Here is a 17334-nt window from a genome sequence, read left to right on the forward strand (position 1 = left end):
CAATTCTGTGTACTGGTGCATTTCTTTTTGTATGTGAGTGTGTGTGTGTGCGTGCGTGTCAATAAGTCAGCTGCACTCTTTAGTTGTGTACACTCAATATTATTACTATACATATACTGCGAAACAAGTAATTCCCTGGATGAAGGAAACTTAGTGATTCCCCGTGGACAAGATGTTGGTTTCTTTTCATCGAGAGCGTTCCTATATAAATTCTTATCCAACTTTGAAAATCATCACAAACTCAACTCAACTGCCGAAGCAGCAATAACATTTTGGTAAGCTTCATTCAATTATATATTTATTCAATTAAATATTTTTTTAATTACTATATTTGAAACTATTTATCAAAATTTTATATTTGAAACTATTTATTAAAATTTTATATTTGAAAGTATTTATTAAAATTTTATACTTGAAAGTATTTATCAAAATTTTATACTTGAAACTATTTAACAAAATGTTATACTTAAAAATATTTATCAAAGCTTTATATTTGAAACTATTTATAGAAATTTTATACTTGAGATATTTTATATAAACATAAATTTAATAAAAACAAATTTTGAATCTATTTTTATATTTTAAATTTTTTATTTAAACTAATTTATATTTAAAAAAATATTTTATATTTATATTAAAAAAGTTTATATTTAACCTAATTGATTTACTGATTACAGATACTAAAGAAAAATGAAGTGCACTTTGATTTTGGCTCTTGTAGCCGCATGTCTGACTGTAGCCCTCGCGGGTCTACCGAAAAGACAAGGACCACCGAGATTAATTGTAAGTTGAAATTAATTATACTTTCTATATTTTTTTTATAACTTATATTTCATACTCTAAATTAAATTTTATAATTTATATTTTATACTCTAAATTAAATTTTATAATTTATATTTTGTAAGTACTCTAATTTAAATTTTATAATTTAAATATTAAAGAGTATTCTTGATACGAAGAAGCTAGATGCGATGTAGTAACTAATGAAGAAACTGTAGGCAATAAGGAAGGCGGAGCTTCAGGTTGCGCACTGGCTACTGCGCAAGATCTGACAAAACATCATGCGCAGTGCACTGAGAGACCTTTCGTTCTATCCTTCCCTGCAGTTTTTTTCCTTTTTGCAAAAAGATTTCGCAGTAATTTTACCGGTCCAAAAATAAAAAATGGGCCCTATTAAAGAAGTCCACCTACTAGTCCTCATACTAAACAAAAATCTTTTTACAGAATCGTCCACCACCACCAAAACCACACCGATATGCAAGGGAAGCTAATCCCCAAAATTCAATTAGTGCCACGGTTCAAAAACCAATGAGTGGTCCAGAACGCCGACCAACTTACAATATCGATTACCAGCACAAAATCTGGGAGGGCAAAAACGGACACGTTTCCGCTGGAGGTGGTGCTAACAAATTCCCAGGACAAAGATGGCAACCTCAAATCGGAATCCAAGGACAATGGCGATTCCGCAGAGAAGCTAATCCTCAAAATTCAATCAGTGCAACGGTTCAAAAACCCATGAGTGGTCCAGAACGTCGTCCAACTTACAATATCGATTACCAGCACAAAATCTGGGAGGGCAAAAATGGACACATTTCCGCCGGAGGTGGTGCTAACAAATTCCCAGGACAGAGATGGCAACCCCAGGTAGGAATCCAAGGACAGTGGAGATTTTAATCAGAAATCTAACTCAGTGAGATGAGAGAGATTCCAGTATTATAGACTGAGGTGTATCATGTAAATTTGTATTAAATTTTTCTAAATAAATTCCCAAAGAGTCAGGAGAACTAAACTTTGTGTAATTTTTAATATTTCCTGGATATTATTTCATACCGTTTATCAGATTAGCAAGACTTGCTTTAATAATATCTTTTGTCGTACTTATTCGTGCACTGACGTTTATCGACAATTTTTAGTAGACTCAAACCATACGGTAGATGTACAGGGCGAGTTCTATCTAGAGATTCCTACACCAACATTTACCGACACATTTTCAGCCCAGACTCAAACCATACTGCATTCAATTCAACAATAAAGAAATATTCTTTATAACTTATTAGATAGAGCTATTTTATTGTCACATGACTCTTTTCATAAACGTAATACTGAAAAAGTGGTTCAAATTCTACTTAAGAATGATAATCCATTGGATTTTGTCAATAAACATATAAAAATTAGATTGTTTAAACAAAAATCAAAGTAATGAAAAATCGGCTATTTACAGTCGTATTCCAAAAATTTGCATTCCTTTTAATAACAGTTACTCACAATTGTCAAAGATCATTAATGATTATAATTTATTGTCAATTCCAATGGTTAATAAGTATTTGACTTCTGTTGTAAAACTAGGAAAGGATGCGACTAACAAATGGAACCAAACTGGTATAAATACAGGGAGAGTTCAGTCTAGAGAATCCTGCACCGACATTTATCGACACTCTTTTATCCCAGACTCAAACCATAATGTTGGGGTTAAGTTATGTCGGTAAATGTCGGTGCAGGAATCTCTAAATAGAAGAATCCAGGTAGAACAAGGTTGGGGTTAAGTTATGTCGGTAAATGTCGGTGCAGAAATCTCTGAATAGAAGAATCCAGGTGGAACAAAAAGACCAGAAATTAGAAAATCGTTTTTAAGGAATAATTTTTGCGAAATCTACTTTAACGAAACGTTTTTATGTAACCATCTAAGTTCTTCCAGTCTAATTATTGCAGATCATCAAAAAAATTAATTTACTAACGTAATGAAGAATTATTTTTAGTTTCATGTCTGCTAAATAACGTCCCAAAAACGTTATATATTTCTAAAACGTTTTAAAAGCAATGGAACGTTTTTGGAACATTATTTGGCAGACATGAAACGTTCTTAAAACGTTTTTGGAACGTTTTTAAAACAATGATGGATTTTTGCCCACTGGGATTCGTTTAATAAGATAAAAAAAAAGTTTGTACAAAACGCAAAGTGTAAAAATCGGATACATCGGTAGATTACATCGGGATTTTTGAAGAAATGACGAGAATCGATAAAAAGGAGAAATATTTAACTTTCTTTAAGGTAATTTGAATAAACCTTTGATGGAATAGCTTTGCGAGAGAGGGAGTCCTTGTTTTGTGTAGAGGTCAATAGTAGTGGAACTGTGAACGTCCTGGTTGGCAAACCACTCGAGTCCAAAACGTCATCCGTTCTACAAAGTGGACTACCAACACAACATTTTCGAAAACAAACACTGCTACATTTGGTCCCGGAGGTGAAGCTCAGAAGCCACCGGATGAGAGATGGAAACCTCAAATCGGACTGCAACTTGGCTTCCGTTTCCGTCGACAAGCCAATCAGAATGACTCCCCCAGGGGGTCACGAGCGTTTAGGTGCAAAACCTGATTAATCGAGTGAAACAAAGGCCATCCAACATTCTCGACTAATCACTCCCTGACGCAATAAACTAATTTACTGATTTACAAAATTACTCCCTATTTTCTTAATTAACTTTATTTCCACATCTATTGTCATTTACTTGTTACTCCAATTTTCTACATATGTAAATATTCTCTTAGAATTTCAAGAAATCGCTAGTGAATAGTACAACGAAAAACATGGATTATCACCTCCTTTGAAAAATTGAAAAACAGTTTTACGCACGTAAAGTGATAAAATACTCCCCTAGCATCAATAGCGAAGAAAAAGTGTTTAAAACTCTCTCGTACAAATTCAAGTTGTATTAATATTAATCACTCGTTACAGGGTTTTATCAACATCCTTATTTATCAACAGATTCTCAAAGGGATATTTTTTCATTTAAAATTGCCACCGGAAACTTTATTCATGATAGAAAATTTAATTTCAACGACAGTTTTGTACGTCCCATTGCGGACAGCGTTTCTTTTTTTATTTTCAATACAGATTATTTACATTTCAGTTGCAATTCATCCGTCTGCAGTGGGTAATATGGAAAAATATTTCTAATAACCAATTCCACTTATCGTCTCCGAAAATTTTTTTTCTTTTCCATCATTGAACGGTTCGATTTTAAACTAAATTACCAATCTATAAAATCAGTCATTTACTATAAGGTTTCTACTAAAATGTAATTCGGAAATGAAAAAAAAAGAAAATTAATACTGAATGACTACATGTGACTTAGTTGCGATTATATTTCATCCGCAATCGTTTGTGCTTGGGAAAACACTTTTCGTAGATGTGGGCATCCGATGACGTGAAATAAATGCATTTCCAATAATCTTCCTCGCCTTATTCTACGTCGACGTGACACCCTGTTATTTCGTACATCCCCTTCAAAGCGTCCCGCACGTGATATACGATCTACAATGTTGCTAATTTTTTTTCCTCTCACCCTCTCTATAAAGCGAAACTCTCATGCTCTCAATTCAGCTATTATTTTCTTTTTTAATCAACAAAAATAGAAAATTCCATCACATTCAATAAAAATGTTTTAATTCTTCTTTTCTAAATTCAGTTCGGTTTTCCCGGATTTCCCGCTTAGTGGATACCCTGAGACTGATAGTCAAATAGTATTACTAATAAAAAAAAATACTAGTGAAACAGTAGTCCTCGGGGAATTTATTTCCTTGAAAGAATATAAGCAAAAAGGGATTAGTCGACTGATCCAGAGATAAATCAAGTGATCTATTAGGACACGTTATATATGTAGTCTGACGAGTGGCTTCATGTCAAAGATCAAGTAAATGATGATGGATCGCATTTTACTTTTATACCCATGAAAACTCTGGGAGAAATCTTTCAGACCTGTCGTGATGGCGAGGCAGCAACGGAGAACTCTTTCCAAATGTTTTTTGCTGATTCACAATGCAGCAAGAAGCAATTTGTCAAAAATTCCTCTTGTTTTTCACTAAATTATTTTCCCCTCTAACTCGAAATTTTCTTTCTTTCTTTCTTTCTTTTTTTTACAAACTCTTTGACAGGAATTCTCAATAGCTAGATAGGGAACAAAAATTTCAATAAACATTCTTTCCATTGTCATTTAATCATCATTATTCGTTTAAGTAAAAAAAAATTCCAATTTTGGTCAACTATTTTATATTCAAGCGAAGGGGAATATATATCACAATTTCTAATATCATTTCAACTGGCAATTTTTGAAGAGGAGAAAAAAAGAGAAAATGAAATCATGTACTTTCGTGAAAAATTGAAAATTTTAGAGAAGAGAAACTCGTCTGGCCAATGGAGTGTGGATATTTCTCAGTCGCAGTTTTCTTCTCTAGTGTACCTATAGGTATATATTGAATTACTAAATTCTACTACTACATAGTAATTTCTACTAATTTATTAGTAAAATTTACTAATTTAAAATAAAAATTTTTGATATTGAATTAGTAAATTCTACTAATATATAGTAATTCCTACTAATTTATTAGTAAAATTTACTAATTTAAAATCAAAAAGTCAGTCACTAATTCAAATTAGTAAACATTTTTAATAATTCAAATTTAGTGAGTAATAATAATAGAATATATTATTTTTAATTAGTATTAATTATAAGGAAAACTAAGAAAAATGGGGGACCTGGAATTTTTTTTTTTCTTTAAATTTACATTAAAACTACTAATTATTAATCAATTATTAAAAATCATGGATCATTCTGACATAAAATTATTAAAAAAAAATATTTTGACACTAATAATTAGATTAATATTATTGTATTATTCACGATTGCCACAAAAATTTAATTTCGTTTTTCTCTGACTTTTTCCTGATTTTCAGACAAAATTTTTACTTTTTCCTGACTTTTTCCTGAATTTTAATTTGAACCCTTTTTAAAACTAAATTATTTCTAAAATTTCACGCTGTAATACTTTTAAGATTCAATTATAATTTAAAATTTTAAGTGAAATTCATTTTTTATTTAATTCAATTTTTATAACGAATTTTATCAAAGTTAAAAAAAAATTAAATTTTTTCAGCGAATTTAAAAAAATTTTTAAGAATATGCAATTTAATGCAATTTTCTATCATTTTATTTCAAATTATATAAAAAAATAATTGAAATTCTGCGATAAGTTTTGTTATTTATGAGAATAATTGAATTCTTGCAACGAAATTTATTAAAATTTTTTTTAAAATTTAAATTGAATTTAATTTGAATTCCAGAGAAAAATATTAATATTTATGAAAATAATTAGTTTCTTGTGAAGATATTTTATTCAAAATTTTTTTAAATAATTGAATTTCTCAGAATTTTTTAAAACTTTTTTAAAATAATTGAATTCCATGGAGAAATTTACTAAAAAAAATTGAAAATAATTGAATTCTTGCAACGAAATTTATTAAAAAATTTTTTAAAGAATTGAAATGCTGTGAAGAATTTTATTTGCGAAAATAATTGAATTCCGGAGAAAAATATTATTATTTATAAAAATAATTAGTTACTTGTGAAGAATTTTATTCATATTTTTTTAAATAATTGAATTCCTGTGAAAATTTTTATTTTTGAAGAGAATTGAATTCAATCGAAAAATTTCATTAAAAAATTGAAAATAATTGAAATCTGATGGAGAATTTTATTAAATTTTTTTTTAAATAATTGAATTCCAGTAAAAAATTTCAATTATTTTTGAAGAGAATTAAATTCTTGGAAAGAATTTTATTTTTGAAAAGAAATGCATTCCTGGGATGAATTTTATTAAAATTTCTTAAATAATTGAATTGCTTCGGCAAATTTTATTTTTTACGAAAATAATTGAATTGTTTCGAAGATTTTTACAAATATTTTTGCCTATAATTTTATTGTATTCCTAGGAAGGATGTTATAATTTATAAAAATAATAAATTGTATTCTATAATCAATTTTATTATAATTTCTCAAATTTATAATGTATTTTATCAAAATTTTCTAAAATAATTGAATTTCTCAAGAAAAATTTTATTATTTATGAAAACAATTGATTTCTTGCGAAGAATTTTATTCGAATTTTTTTAAATAATTGAAATTCCATAATAAATGTATTATTTATGAAAATAATTGAATTCTTAAGAATAATTGTATTGAAAATAATTGAATTGTATAGGAAAATTTTATTAAAATTGAAATTTTATTTACTAAATCTTGTAAAGAACTTTGTCAATATTTTTTTAAATAATAGAATTTTTAAAAGAATTTTATTTCAATTTTTCGAAATAATTGAATTTCTCACAACTCTTTTTTTCAATTCTCTGAAAATATTTGAATTCTTTCGAGAAACTTCATTAAAATATTAAAAATAATTGAATTTGTTCGAAGAAATTTATACAAAATTGGTAAGTAATTGAATTCCTGTGAAATTTTTATTAAAATTTTGTTTAAATAATTGAATTCTTTTGGGAAACTTTTATTTAAAATACATTAAAAATAATTAAAATTAAGAAAATTTTTGAAAATAATTGAAATTTTGCGAAGAATTTTATTAAATTTTTTGAAAATAATTTACTTTCGGAGTAGAATTTTATGATTTATAAATATAATTGAAATTTTGACGAGAATTTTTTTTTAATTTTTGAACATAATTGAATTTACGCGAAGAAGTTTATCACTTTAGAAAATAATTGAATTTCTGTAATCAGTTGTTCTTAAAATTTCTATTTAAATTTATTAAAAATTGAAATTTTCTCAAATTTCAAACACAACTCTTTTGAAATCCAAATAATTTTAAAATTTTTAAGTAATATTCATTAAATAATTTCTAATTAATAATTTTATGATAGTTTTTCAAAGAATAAAGTTATTTAAAAAGAAATTATTGTCAGAAATATAAAAAATTGAAGACTTTGTATTAGAATTCTTGTCAATTTCATAGTTTATGAGGCAAACAAAAAAGACTCTTAAATTCAGAATTTTTCTTATAAATTCTAAAAACTTAATTTTTTCCAGTACTTTTAATAAAAATCCCTGATTTCCCTGACTTCCCCGCACCTTGGCAACTGAAGTTTTTCAAAAATTATTTCTTATACTCTCTCTAAATTTGATTCAAAAAAAAAAAAATTCAAAAATTTAGAGAGAGTATAAGAAATAATTTTTGAAAAACTTCAATTGCCAAGGTGCGGGGAATCAAATATCTTTTTTCTGATTGTAGCAAAGAAATCCCAACTTTTATTTGATTTAAACAAAATATATTTGACTAAAACAACTGCCTTTCTCTATGTATAAAAATCGTAATAAGTTGCAATTTCACCCCCCCAAAAATGCAATTGTATACTTTGTTCGCAATTTGTGTAGAAAAGTCGAAAAACTCCCATTTTATGAAAATAAGTCGAGAAAGTCACACACTATCCGAGGCCTGAATATTTTTTTGATAGGGGACGACGACTCGACTCGACGATTTTATGACGTGATGAAAGGCGAGAGAGTGAAATTGAGTTCGACATGGTCTCGGCGAACGTAAGTGAAATAAAACAACAAAAAAAAGGTGCGGAGTGGTGGGGAGAAAAGAAGGAAGGAAGGAAGAAAGAAAGTAAAGTAAGAAAAAAAAAAGGATGAACCGGGTCGAAGCTGAGCGAAGGATCTCGCGTTTATCTCAGTTGAATGAGCCTGGGGCCAAGACTCAAGTAATCCGGATGGAGTCCTTCTTTCTTTAAGAGGAAGAGTTCGAAGAGTCCTCTCGATAAGAGAGAAGAGCCTGTACTCTATGGATAAGTTGGCATGACGATAAATAGAGAAGCTCAGGAAAATAAATAGACCGCAGAGGCGTATAAATGCTCCAACCACGAAGGGTTGAAAAAAAAATTGATAGGAGGCAAAGATACTTTCGGAAAGCCACAGATCAAAAAGAGGAAAAATAGTAAAGCTGAGAATTGCTTTCCCTTCCTCTCTCCCTCTCTCTCTCCCTCTCGCTCTTATTGCAAATTCGCGATTTTTTTTCAACATCAAATATCCAGACTGTCATTGAAAAATTCGCAACTCGATTGAAATTCTGTTTGAATGAAAATTCTTAATCCGGGTAAAGATGACCTTCTATTTTTTTTGCAGGCTTCGTAATCGATAATTAATTTAAAAAAAAAGAAGCTTAAAAACTATTTGAAACTATTCAAAACAAGTTTCAAGTTATTTAAACTATTTTAAACGATTTTCAACTATTTTGAAGAATTTGAAACTATTTGGAACTACCATAAAGTTATTTTAAACGATTTTGAACTATTTTGAACTAGTTTTAATTTATTAAACTATTTGGAACCAGTTGGAAGTTAACGTAACAGAAAAATAAATCCAAATATTAGCAAATCGTAAAAAAAGTATTAGCTTATAAATAAAAAATATATTTAATAATTAACTCACCAGCGCAGCTGTATCCATTTTTGTGAAGAATATATCCATCTCGACAGTCACATTCATACATTCCATCGTGAAGTTCATAGCACAATTGTTCACAGGGTGAACCATGTCCGCATCTTCCTGCAAACAAAAAAAGAAAGAAGGGAAAAAAAATTAATTATTTTTCGTATCTATAATAAAGACAAAATTGTTTCTTTTACTTTCTATTTGAGTATGAACATATATATCTTTTGCTCTCTAAGACTTTCTTTAGACTTTAAACGTCATCTTAGTGAGGAAAAAACATCTCAAGGGAGATTTTCCGCTTGAAATGATAATTAAAGGCTTTGAGTGAAAATTGCCAACAGTATATATAGTATATATAGAATAAAATATAAATGAATACACTATGCAAGCAATTTCCTTTACCAACGCAAGGATTTGATTCTTTCTGGACAGTTCTCATAACTTGGTTCAGAATACTCTACTCAAATTTAGTCATAATTTCAATTTCAGAAATATACCATTAGTACCATTAGTGGCTTTTTTTCGATAGAACTTCTGCAAGTTTTTTATTTTAATCACATTTTAACATTTCTATTATGATTAGAGTCAACTAATAAGCCAAAACACGAAGGTACTAAGAACTTTTTTAGAATTTATTTCCAATTCAGAAAAAATTTGTATCTTGAAAAATAATTTAATTCTTGCGAAGAATTTTATAAAAAATTTTTAATAATTCATTTCTTTCGACTAATTTTATGCAAATTCTAATTTAAATAATTGGATTCCTGAGAAATTTTTATTATACATAAAAGAAATTGGATTCTTACGAAGATTTTAACAAAAAATTGTTTAAATAATTGAATTCTGTTTGGAAATTTCATGAAAATAGAAGATATTGAAAATCATTGAATTGCGAAAAGGTTTTAAAAATAATTAAATTTTACAAAAAATCCTATTAAAATTTTTGAGAATAATTGAATGTCTGTGTGGCATTTTATTAAATTTTTTAAAAAATAATTGAATTCCCTTAAAAGCATTTTATTATTTATGAAAATAATTGAATTCTTGCGAACGATTTTATTAAAATCTAAAAGAATAATTGAATTATTTTAGAAAAATTAAATTCAAATTGTATTTAAAATAATTGCTTTCTTTCGAACAATTTTATTAAAATATTTTTAAATAATTGAATTCCTGTGAAAAATTCTAATATTTTTGTAAATAATTGAATTCTTCTAAAGAATTGAAATTAAATTGTTAAATAATTAATTTTTTCGAGGAATTGAAATTACATTTTTTTAATAATTACATTTTTTTGAGCAATTCCTGTAAAATTTTATTAAAAATAATTGAAATCCTGCTATGAATTTTAATATTTATGAAAATAATTGAATAGTTGCAAAGAATTTTATTAAAATTTTCAAAAATATTTGAATTCCTGAGAAGAATTTTATTATTTATGAAAATAATTGAATTATTGCGAAAAATTTTATTAAAATGTTTAAAAAGAATAAAATTTTAGTGAAAAAATTGGTTATTTTTTAAAGTTATTGAATTCTTGCAAACGACTTTATCAGAATTTTTTAAAATAATTGGAATTCCAAGAAGAAATTTATTACTTTTAAAAATAATTGAATTTTCGTGCTGAATATTGTTATTTATAAAAATAATTGAATTGTGCAAAAAATTTTATTAAAATGCTTTAAAATAATTGAATTTTAGGGAATAGTTTTGTTATTTATCTTTAATAATATTGAATTCTTTCAAAGAATTATTTATGTAAATAATTGAATCCTTGGGAAAAAGTTTATTTAAATCTAAAAGAATAATTGAATTATTTCGAACAATTATTTTTAAATATTTGAAAGTAATTGAATTCCTGTGAAAAATTATAATATTTTTGTAAATAATTGAATTCTTCCAAAGAATTAAAAAAAACAATTTTTTTAAATTTTGTTTTTTTTTTAAATAATAATTGTATTCTTCATAAGAATTTTATAAACATTGTTTTAAATAATTAACGTTTTTGAAATATAATAAATATTATGAAAATTTTATTTTAAATAATTGAATTCTTATGGGAAACTTTATTTGTAAAAGTAATTGAATTTTTCGATTAATTAATTTAAAATAATATAAAAATTAATTGAAATTCTTGGATGAGTTTTATTATTTACGAGAATAATTGAATTCTTGCTTAGAATTTTATCAAAAAATTATTTCAATAATTGAATTTTCGTAATAATTGTTATTATTATAAAAGTAATTGAATTATTGTAAAGAATTGTGTACAAATTTAGTTAAATATCGGTTTTTTTCGAAATTTTTCTGAAAATTCTATTCTAATTTAATTGTATTCCTGTAGAAATTTCATTATTTATGAAAATAATTGAATTTTTTATGAATTTTATAAATTTTTTTTTCTAATTCAATTCTTTTATTGTGAAATTTTATGAAAATGCTAGATAATGAAAATAATTGAATTTTAAATATTTTTGGAAAATAATTGAATCGTTTTAAAGAATTTGATTATAATTTTTGAGAATAGTTTTTTGATTTCTAGTATTAACGAATTTAAAGTAGTAGAAATTGTCAAAAAAACAGAAATAGTAGCTTTTAGTAGCTGAAATCTAAAAAATGTACCCAAATAGTAGTACAACTTAATAAAAGTAGTAAATAGTAGGTTTTAGTAGATGAGTGCCAAGACTGTAATTGTTATTAAAAAATTATTATAGTATTATATTATTAAAAATTATTATTTACCATTTCTTGTAAATAAATTGCAACAAAGCTTATTATTAGACTCTAATTATAATAGAAACGTTAAAATAATAAAATAAAAAACTTGCAGAATTTCCATGGAATCTCCACAGAAATTCCATGGAGAAGTTCCATGGAATCTCCACAGAAATTTCATGTAGAAGTTTGATGGAATTTCTAAAGGGTACTTCCATGGAATTTTTCTACGTGGTACTATTTTCCTAAAGCAAATAACTTTACGAAAATAGTTATACTTCACTATTAATTAGTTATTTTCATCTAATTGCAAAAGTGAAAATTCATCCAACATTTTACTAGCAATTACTTCGTTTTTACCAACAACCTCAAAATGTACAGAGTATCTCTTTAAACTTTCCTCGAAATTTTCAACCAATTTGAATATTAATGAATAAATTATTCAGACTAATTATACAGACTTTTCGGTAATTTTGCATCAAACGAGAGGGATAAAAGAGGAAAAACAAAAAATAATAATAAGGGGAAAAAAGTACCTATTGAAAATATAATACAAGAGATAAAATACTGCCCAAACTGAAAAGAACCGAGAGTTATACGTTGGGGGAAAATTTGAATTGGAGATCAAACAACTCATCACCGCTCATTTATATATACCTATAAAAAGTCCCCCAAGTTTTCACTGAGAACTCCTAATTAGACCAACTGTCGCCTGATTTGCGCCTAATTATAATGTAAAGCTGCGGTCAACTTGAATTTTGTTTACTTAAATTATTACTCAATTTGCAACTGAGTTTGTTTGTGGAGCCTGACAAGTTTTCAGGAGGTGCGCATCTGTTAAATATCCGGAATAACAACATATATGTCCGTTAGCGTCATTGCCTATTAGAACTTAGTACTTCGACCCTCGAAAAGCTTTCGCTAAACCTTGTGCTAGTGTTCAACTGGGAGAATAGTGTGTGTGTGTGTAGAGAGAGAAGAGAAAGTGCCTCAAACTTGCAATGCAATGTTTGCCCTAAACTCGTTGAAGCGTCGAGTGGTAAAGCGTCGTGGTAACCTTTCAGATAGAGAAGGATTTTGCAGCTGAGAATATGGAGAGAGAACTACTCAGATACACTTGAGTTTCTCTTTAACAACGCGTTTATGCTCATTTTGCACGTGTAAGCATTGCACTCAACGCAATGTTGGTAATACGTGCCTATTTTCAAGTTCACGGGAAACAAGTGTTCCTTTGCGTGTGTATGTGTCTTTCATTCAATTTTCCTTCTTTTTAAACCTCCCAAATTTAAATAACGAAATAAAAAAATTTCCACTATTTCAAACTATTATAAAAGAATTTTATTAACTATTATTCAATATTTTCAAGATTTTAAACTATTTAAAATTATTTTTACAATCTAAAACTATTTTTACGATTTGAAACTATTTTTACAATTTGAAAATAATTTTATTATTTCAAACCATTAGGAACAAGTTTGAAGTGATTTAAACAATTTTAAACGATTTTCAACTAATTATTTGTAATTTACAATTGAATTCCTGTGAAACTTTTATTATTTATGCAAATAATTAATTCAAAAATCCGAATTTCTCAAAATTCAACATTTTCTCCTCTCTTTCATGGCATTTGGCTTCACTATTTTTGTGCTTTTGGAAAATACTCTACTCATTTAATAGTCTCGAATCTTTGGTAAAAAATAAAAAATTATAGAAAATTATCAAAAATTCAAAAATCCGAATTTCTTAAAATTCAACATTTTCTCCTCTCTATTATGGCATTTGGCTTCATTATTTTTGTGCTCTTGGAAAATACTTTACTTATTTAATAGTCTCGACTCTTTGGTAAAAAATAAAAAATTATCGAAAATTATCAAAAATTCAAAAATCCGAATTTCTTAAAATTCAACATTTTTTCTTTTCTTTTATGGCATTTGGCTTCACTATTTTTGTGCTTTTGGAAAATACTCTACTTATTTAATAGTCTCGACTCTTTGGTAAAAAATAAAAAATTATAGAAAATTATCAAAAATTCAAAAATCCGAATTTCTTAAAATTCAACATTTTCGTCTCTATTTTATGGCGTTTGGCTTCACTATTTTTGTGCTTTTGGAAAATACTTTACCTATTTAATAGTCTCGAATCTTTGGTGAAAAATAAAAAATTATCGAAAATTATCAAAAATTCAAAAATCCGAATTTCTTAAAATTCAACATTTTCTCCTCTATTTTATGGCATTTGGCTTCACTATTTTTGTGCTTTTGGAAAATACTCTAATTATTTAATAGTCTCGACTCTTTGGAAAAAAATAAAAAATTATCGAAAATTATCAAAAATTCAAAAATCCGAATTTCTTAAAATTCAACATTTTTTCTTTTCTTTTATGGCATTTGGCTTCACTATTTTTGTGCTTTTGGAAAATACTCTACTCATTTAATAGTCTCGACTCTTTGGTAAAAAATAAAAAATTATCAAAAATTCAAAAATCCGAATTTCTTAAAATTCAACATTTTTTCTTTTCTTTTATGGCATTTGGCTTCACTATTTTTGTGCTTTTGGAAAATACTCTACTTATTTAATAGTCTCGACTCTTTGGTAAAAAATAAAAAATTGTAGAAAATTATCAAAAATTCAAAAATCCGAATTTCTTAAAATTCAACATTTTCGTCTCTATTTTATGGCGTTTGGCTTCACTATTTTTGTGCTTTTGGAAAATACCTTACTTACTTAATAGTCTCGACTCTTTGGTAAAAAATAAAAAATTATAGAAAATTATCAAAAATTCAAAAATCCGAATTTCTTGAAATTCAACATTTTCTCCTCTCTTTCGTGGCATTTGGCTTTACTATTTTTGTGCTTTTGGAAAATACTTTACACGAAAATTGCATTAAAACCCCGAGTTGAAAACATCATCCTCTTATTTATCGAAAAACGCTAAAAAGAAGACTTCACCAATTTTAAAATTCCAAGGCAAAAAAAAAATAATTCCTATAAATATTTAAATAAAGAGGGAAAAAAAACTTTAAAATCGTTAAAATGAACATTTCAAAATGGCACTCTTTTGAATTTTAAACGCAAAAGCAGAGAAGGAAATCTACCTAATTAATGAATGAGATGATCCCTGTGAAAAATTCATCCACGCTAATTAACTTTATTTAAAATGCTATTTCTCTTTTTGAAATGCATATAGGTAGAATGTGTTGAGCGCACGTATTTATTAGAACAGAAATTATTTTTTTTCGGATCCAACAACTATATTATGCGTTTTATATGTGGAAACCTCGTTTTAGAGTCCAAAGTTTTGAAGTTTCCTGCCAAGCCTTGATGAAGGATGGCGGGGAAAGTAAATCACGAAGGAGGTTAGCAAAATCGTTGAGGGAAACAGCTCTTGTATGCCGAGCTAGAAATGCTTGGATTTCATAGAGATGATTTATTGAATTCGAGAAATTTATTGCTCTACAGAAGAGTCACTTGCTTCGTGTTCGTGTGTGTGTGTATAAAATTATTTATCCTAATTACGTAAAATTAAAAACAGAATTAAGTACTTTTTTATTTACAATCTCTCTTTCTATTTAAAAAAAAAAATCTCTCTCTATAAAATATATACAGGCATCAGATCGACATTAAAAAGCAAAAAAAAAGTCGCTTCAGTCGATTAAAAATACAAAAAAGTTAAAAAAAATCGTTTATTTAATTTAGCATTGTCAGAAAATTTTTTTTTTGTATTTCCCTAACCTTTCACTAATTTCCAAATTCAATTATTCAAAACCTGAATAATTTTGTGATATAAATATTTAAATACTTCTTATTTCTTCTTGTACGGGAAATAGAAATTAAAAAATTTGAATTTAAAACCTAAAAAATAATTTTTAAAAATTAAAACCATAAACCTTCTAAAATTCAATTATTATTTTCCACAATTTTAACGAAACTTCATTTCTACAACAATTATTTTTAATAATTTTACGAAAGTTATTCAAGAATTTTATTATTTAAAATTTAAATACAAAAATTCAATGTTTTATAATAATTGTAACTGTCCATGTTTTCTTTACAAAGTTATTAACTTGTAATATTTTCAAAAAATTATAATAAAGAAATCCTTAAAGAACTTTTAGTGGTTGAAATCTAAAAAAAGTATCCAAATAGTATCAGAACGTAAAAGAAAGTAGTAAATAGGTTTTAATACATGAGCGCGAAGCCTGAATTAAATAATAAAAAAAAAAGAATCAAAATATAAATTGCAGATATTAAAATGTGGAGAATTCAATGTAATTAAATTCATTTCAATAACTGACGACAGTCTATGAGGATTCTATAATGCGGTGTTCCCGTCCCATTTTCGCCGATTCTATTGAAATCAGTATTATCCAGCTTCTCTCATTCAAGAGAGAAAGAGAGAGAGAGAGAGAGAGTGAGTGAGGGTTGAGGGGGTGTCTACCTTGACGTAACAACCATGCCTATGAAATGCTACCGCACATGCCCACGTGAGCAATTCGAAAACTTATCTGGGTTAATGGGCAGCTTAAAGTGCTTCTCTTCTTTAAGGGTGACAATATTTTTCCCTATATTATACACTTGCCGGAGCAATTAAACGAAAAACTATAGAAACTTCTAGATGAATTATCACTTAATTAGGTCCACTGGAATTTTTTCTCAAACTCCATCGACTCTCTCAGTTCTTTTATCCATTCAAATTTTAACCATTTTTAATATTGGCTGTTGACGGGGCAATTCAACATTTCAATGTCTTAATATTAAATAAGTCCAGCTTCACTTCACTCTGGAGAGAAAAAATCTTCACCAGAGAGAAAGAGAAAAAAAGTGAATAAAAATCAGAGTGAGCGGGGAATATATTAAATTTATTTTTTGTTTCGCCTTCTGCTTTTTACTGTTGACCGTAATTAATGTGAAAAATAATTGCCGACCGTCGATAACAGAAACGGTAATTATTACCGACAGAGGAGGAAATCAATGGCAGTTATTATTGACAGAGGGGAAAATTAATGGCAATTATTACCAACAAAGAAAAAAATTAATGACATTTATTATCGATAAAATGGCACAGTTATTACCGATAGAGAAGAAAATGAGAGAAAATCAATGACAGTTATTATCGTCAAAGGAAAAAAATTAATGGCACTTATTACCGACAGAGCAGAAAATCAATGGCAGTTATTATCGACAGAGGGAAAAATTAGTCATTCATTACCGACAGTAGTTGGAATTAATCATTAATTAATAAATAACAGTTCAACAGTAGTAAAAATCAGTGGCAAATTATTATTAATTAATTACCGACCAAAATGGAACATATACTAGCAAGAACGACAAAATGTCAAAA

General features: G+C 27.3%; 2 protein-coding genes across 5 annotated transcripts in view; one reads left to right on the plus strand and one right to left on the minus strand.

Moving 5' to 3' along the window:
- Window positions 1–17334, minus strand: part of LOC122507011 (pikachurin) — a 165321-nt gene that overhangs the window by 103030 nt on the left and 44957 nt on the right. For all 4 annotated transcript variants that reach the window (XM_043619488.1, XM_043619486.1, XM_043619487.1 and 1 more), the window contains one exon: window positions 9276–9392. In XM_043619488.1, the coding sequence (XP_043475423.1) occupies window positions 9276–9392 (117 nt within the window). The remainder of the gene's footprint in view (window positions 1–9275; window positions 9393–17334) is intronic.
- On the plus strand, window positions 128–1789 carry LOC122507012. The gene is made up of 3 exons (XM_043619491.1): window positions 128–275; window positions 678–783; window positions 1225–1789. The coding sequence occupies exons 2-3, from the start codon at window positions 691–693 to the stop codon at window positions 1672–1674; spliced, it is 543 nt and encodes a 180-aa protein (XP_043475426.1). The 5' UTR covers window positions 128–275; window positions 678–690; the 3' UTR covers window positions 1675–1789.

Source organism: Leptopilina heterotoma, unplaced genomic scaffold (assembly GCF_015476425.1).
Source record: "Leptopilina heterotoma isolate Lh14 unplaced genomic scaffold, ASM1547642v1 Lhet_44, whole genome shotgun sequence".
Classification (NCBI taxonomy): domain Eukaryota; kingdom Metazoa; phylum Arthropoda; class Insecta; order Hymenoptera; family Figitidae; genus Leptopilina; species Leptopilina heterotoma.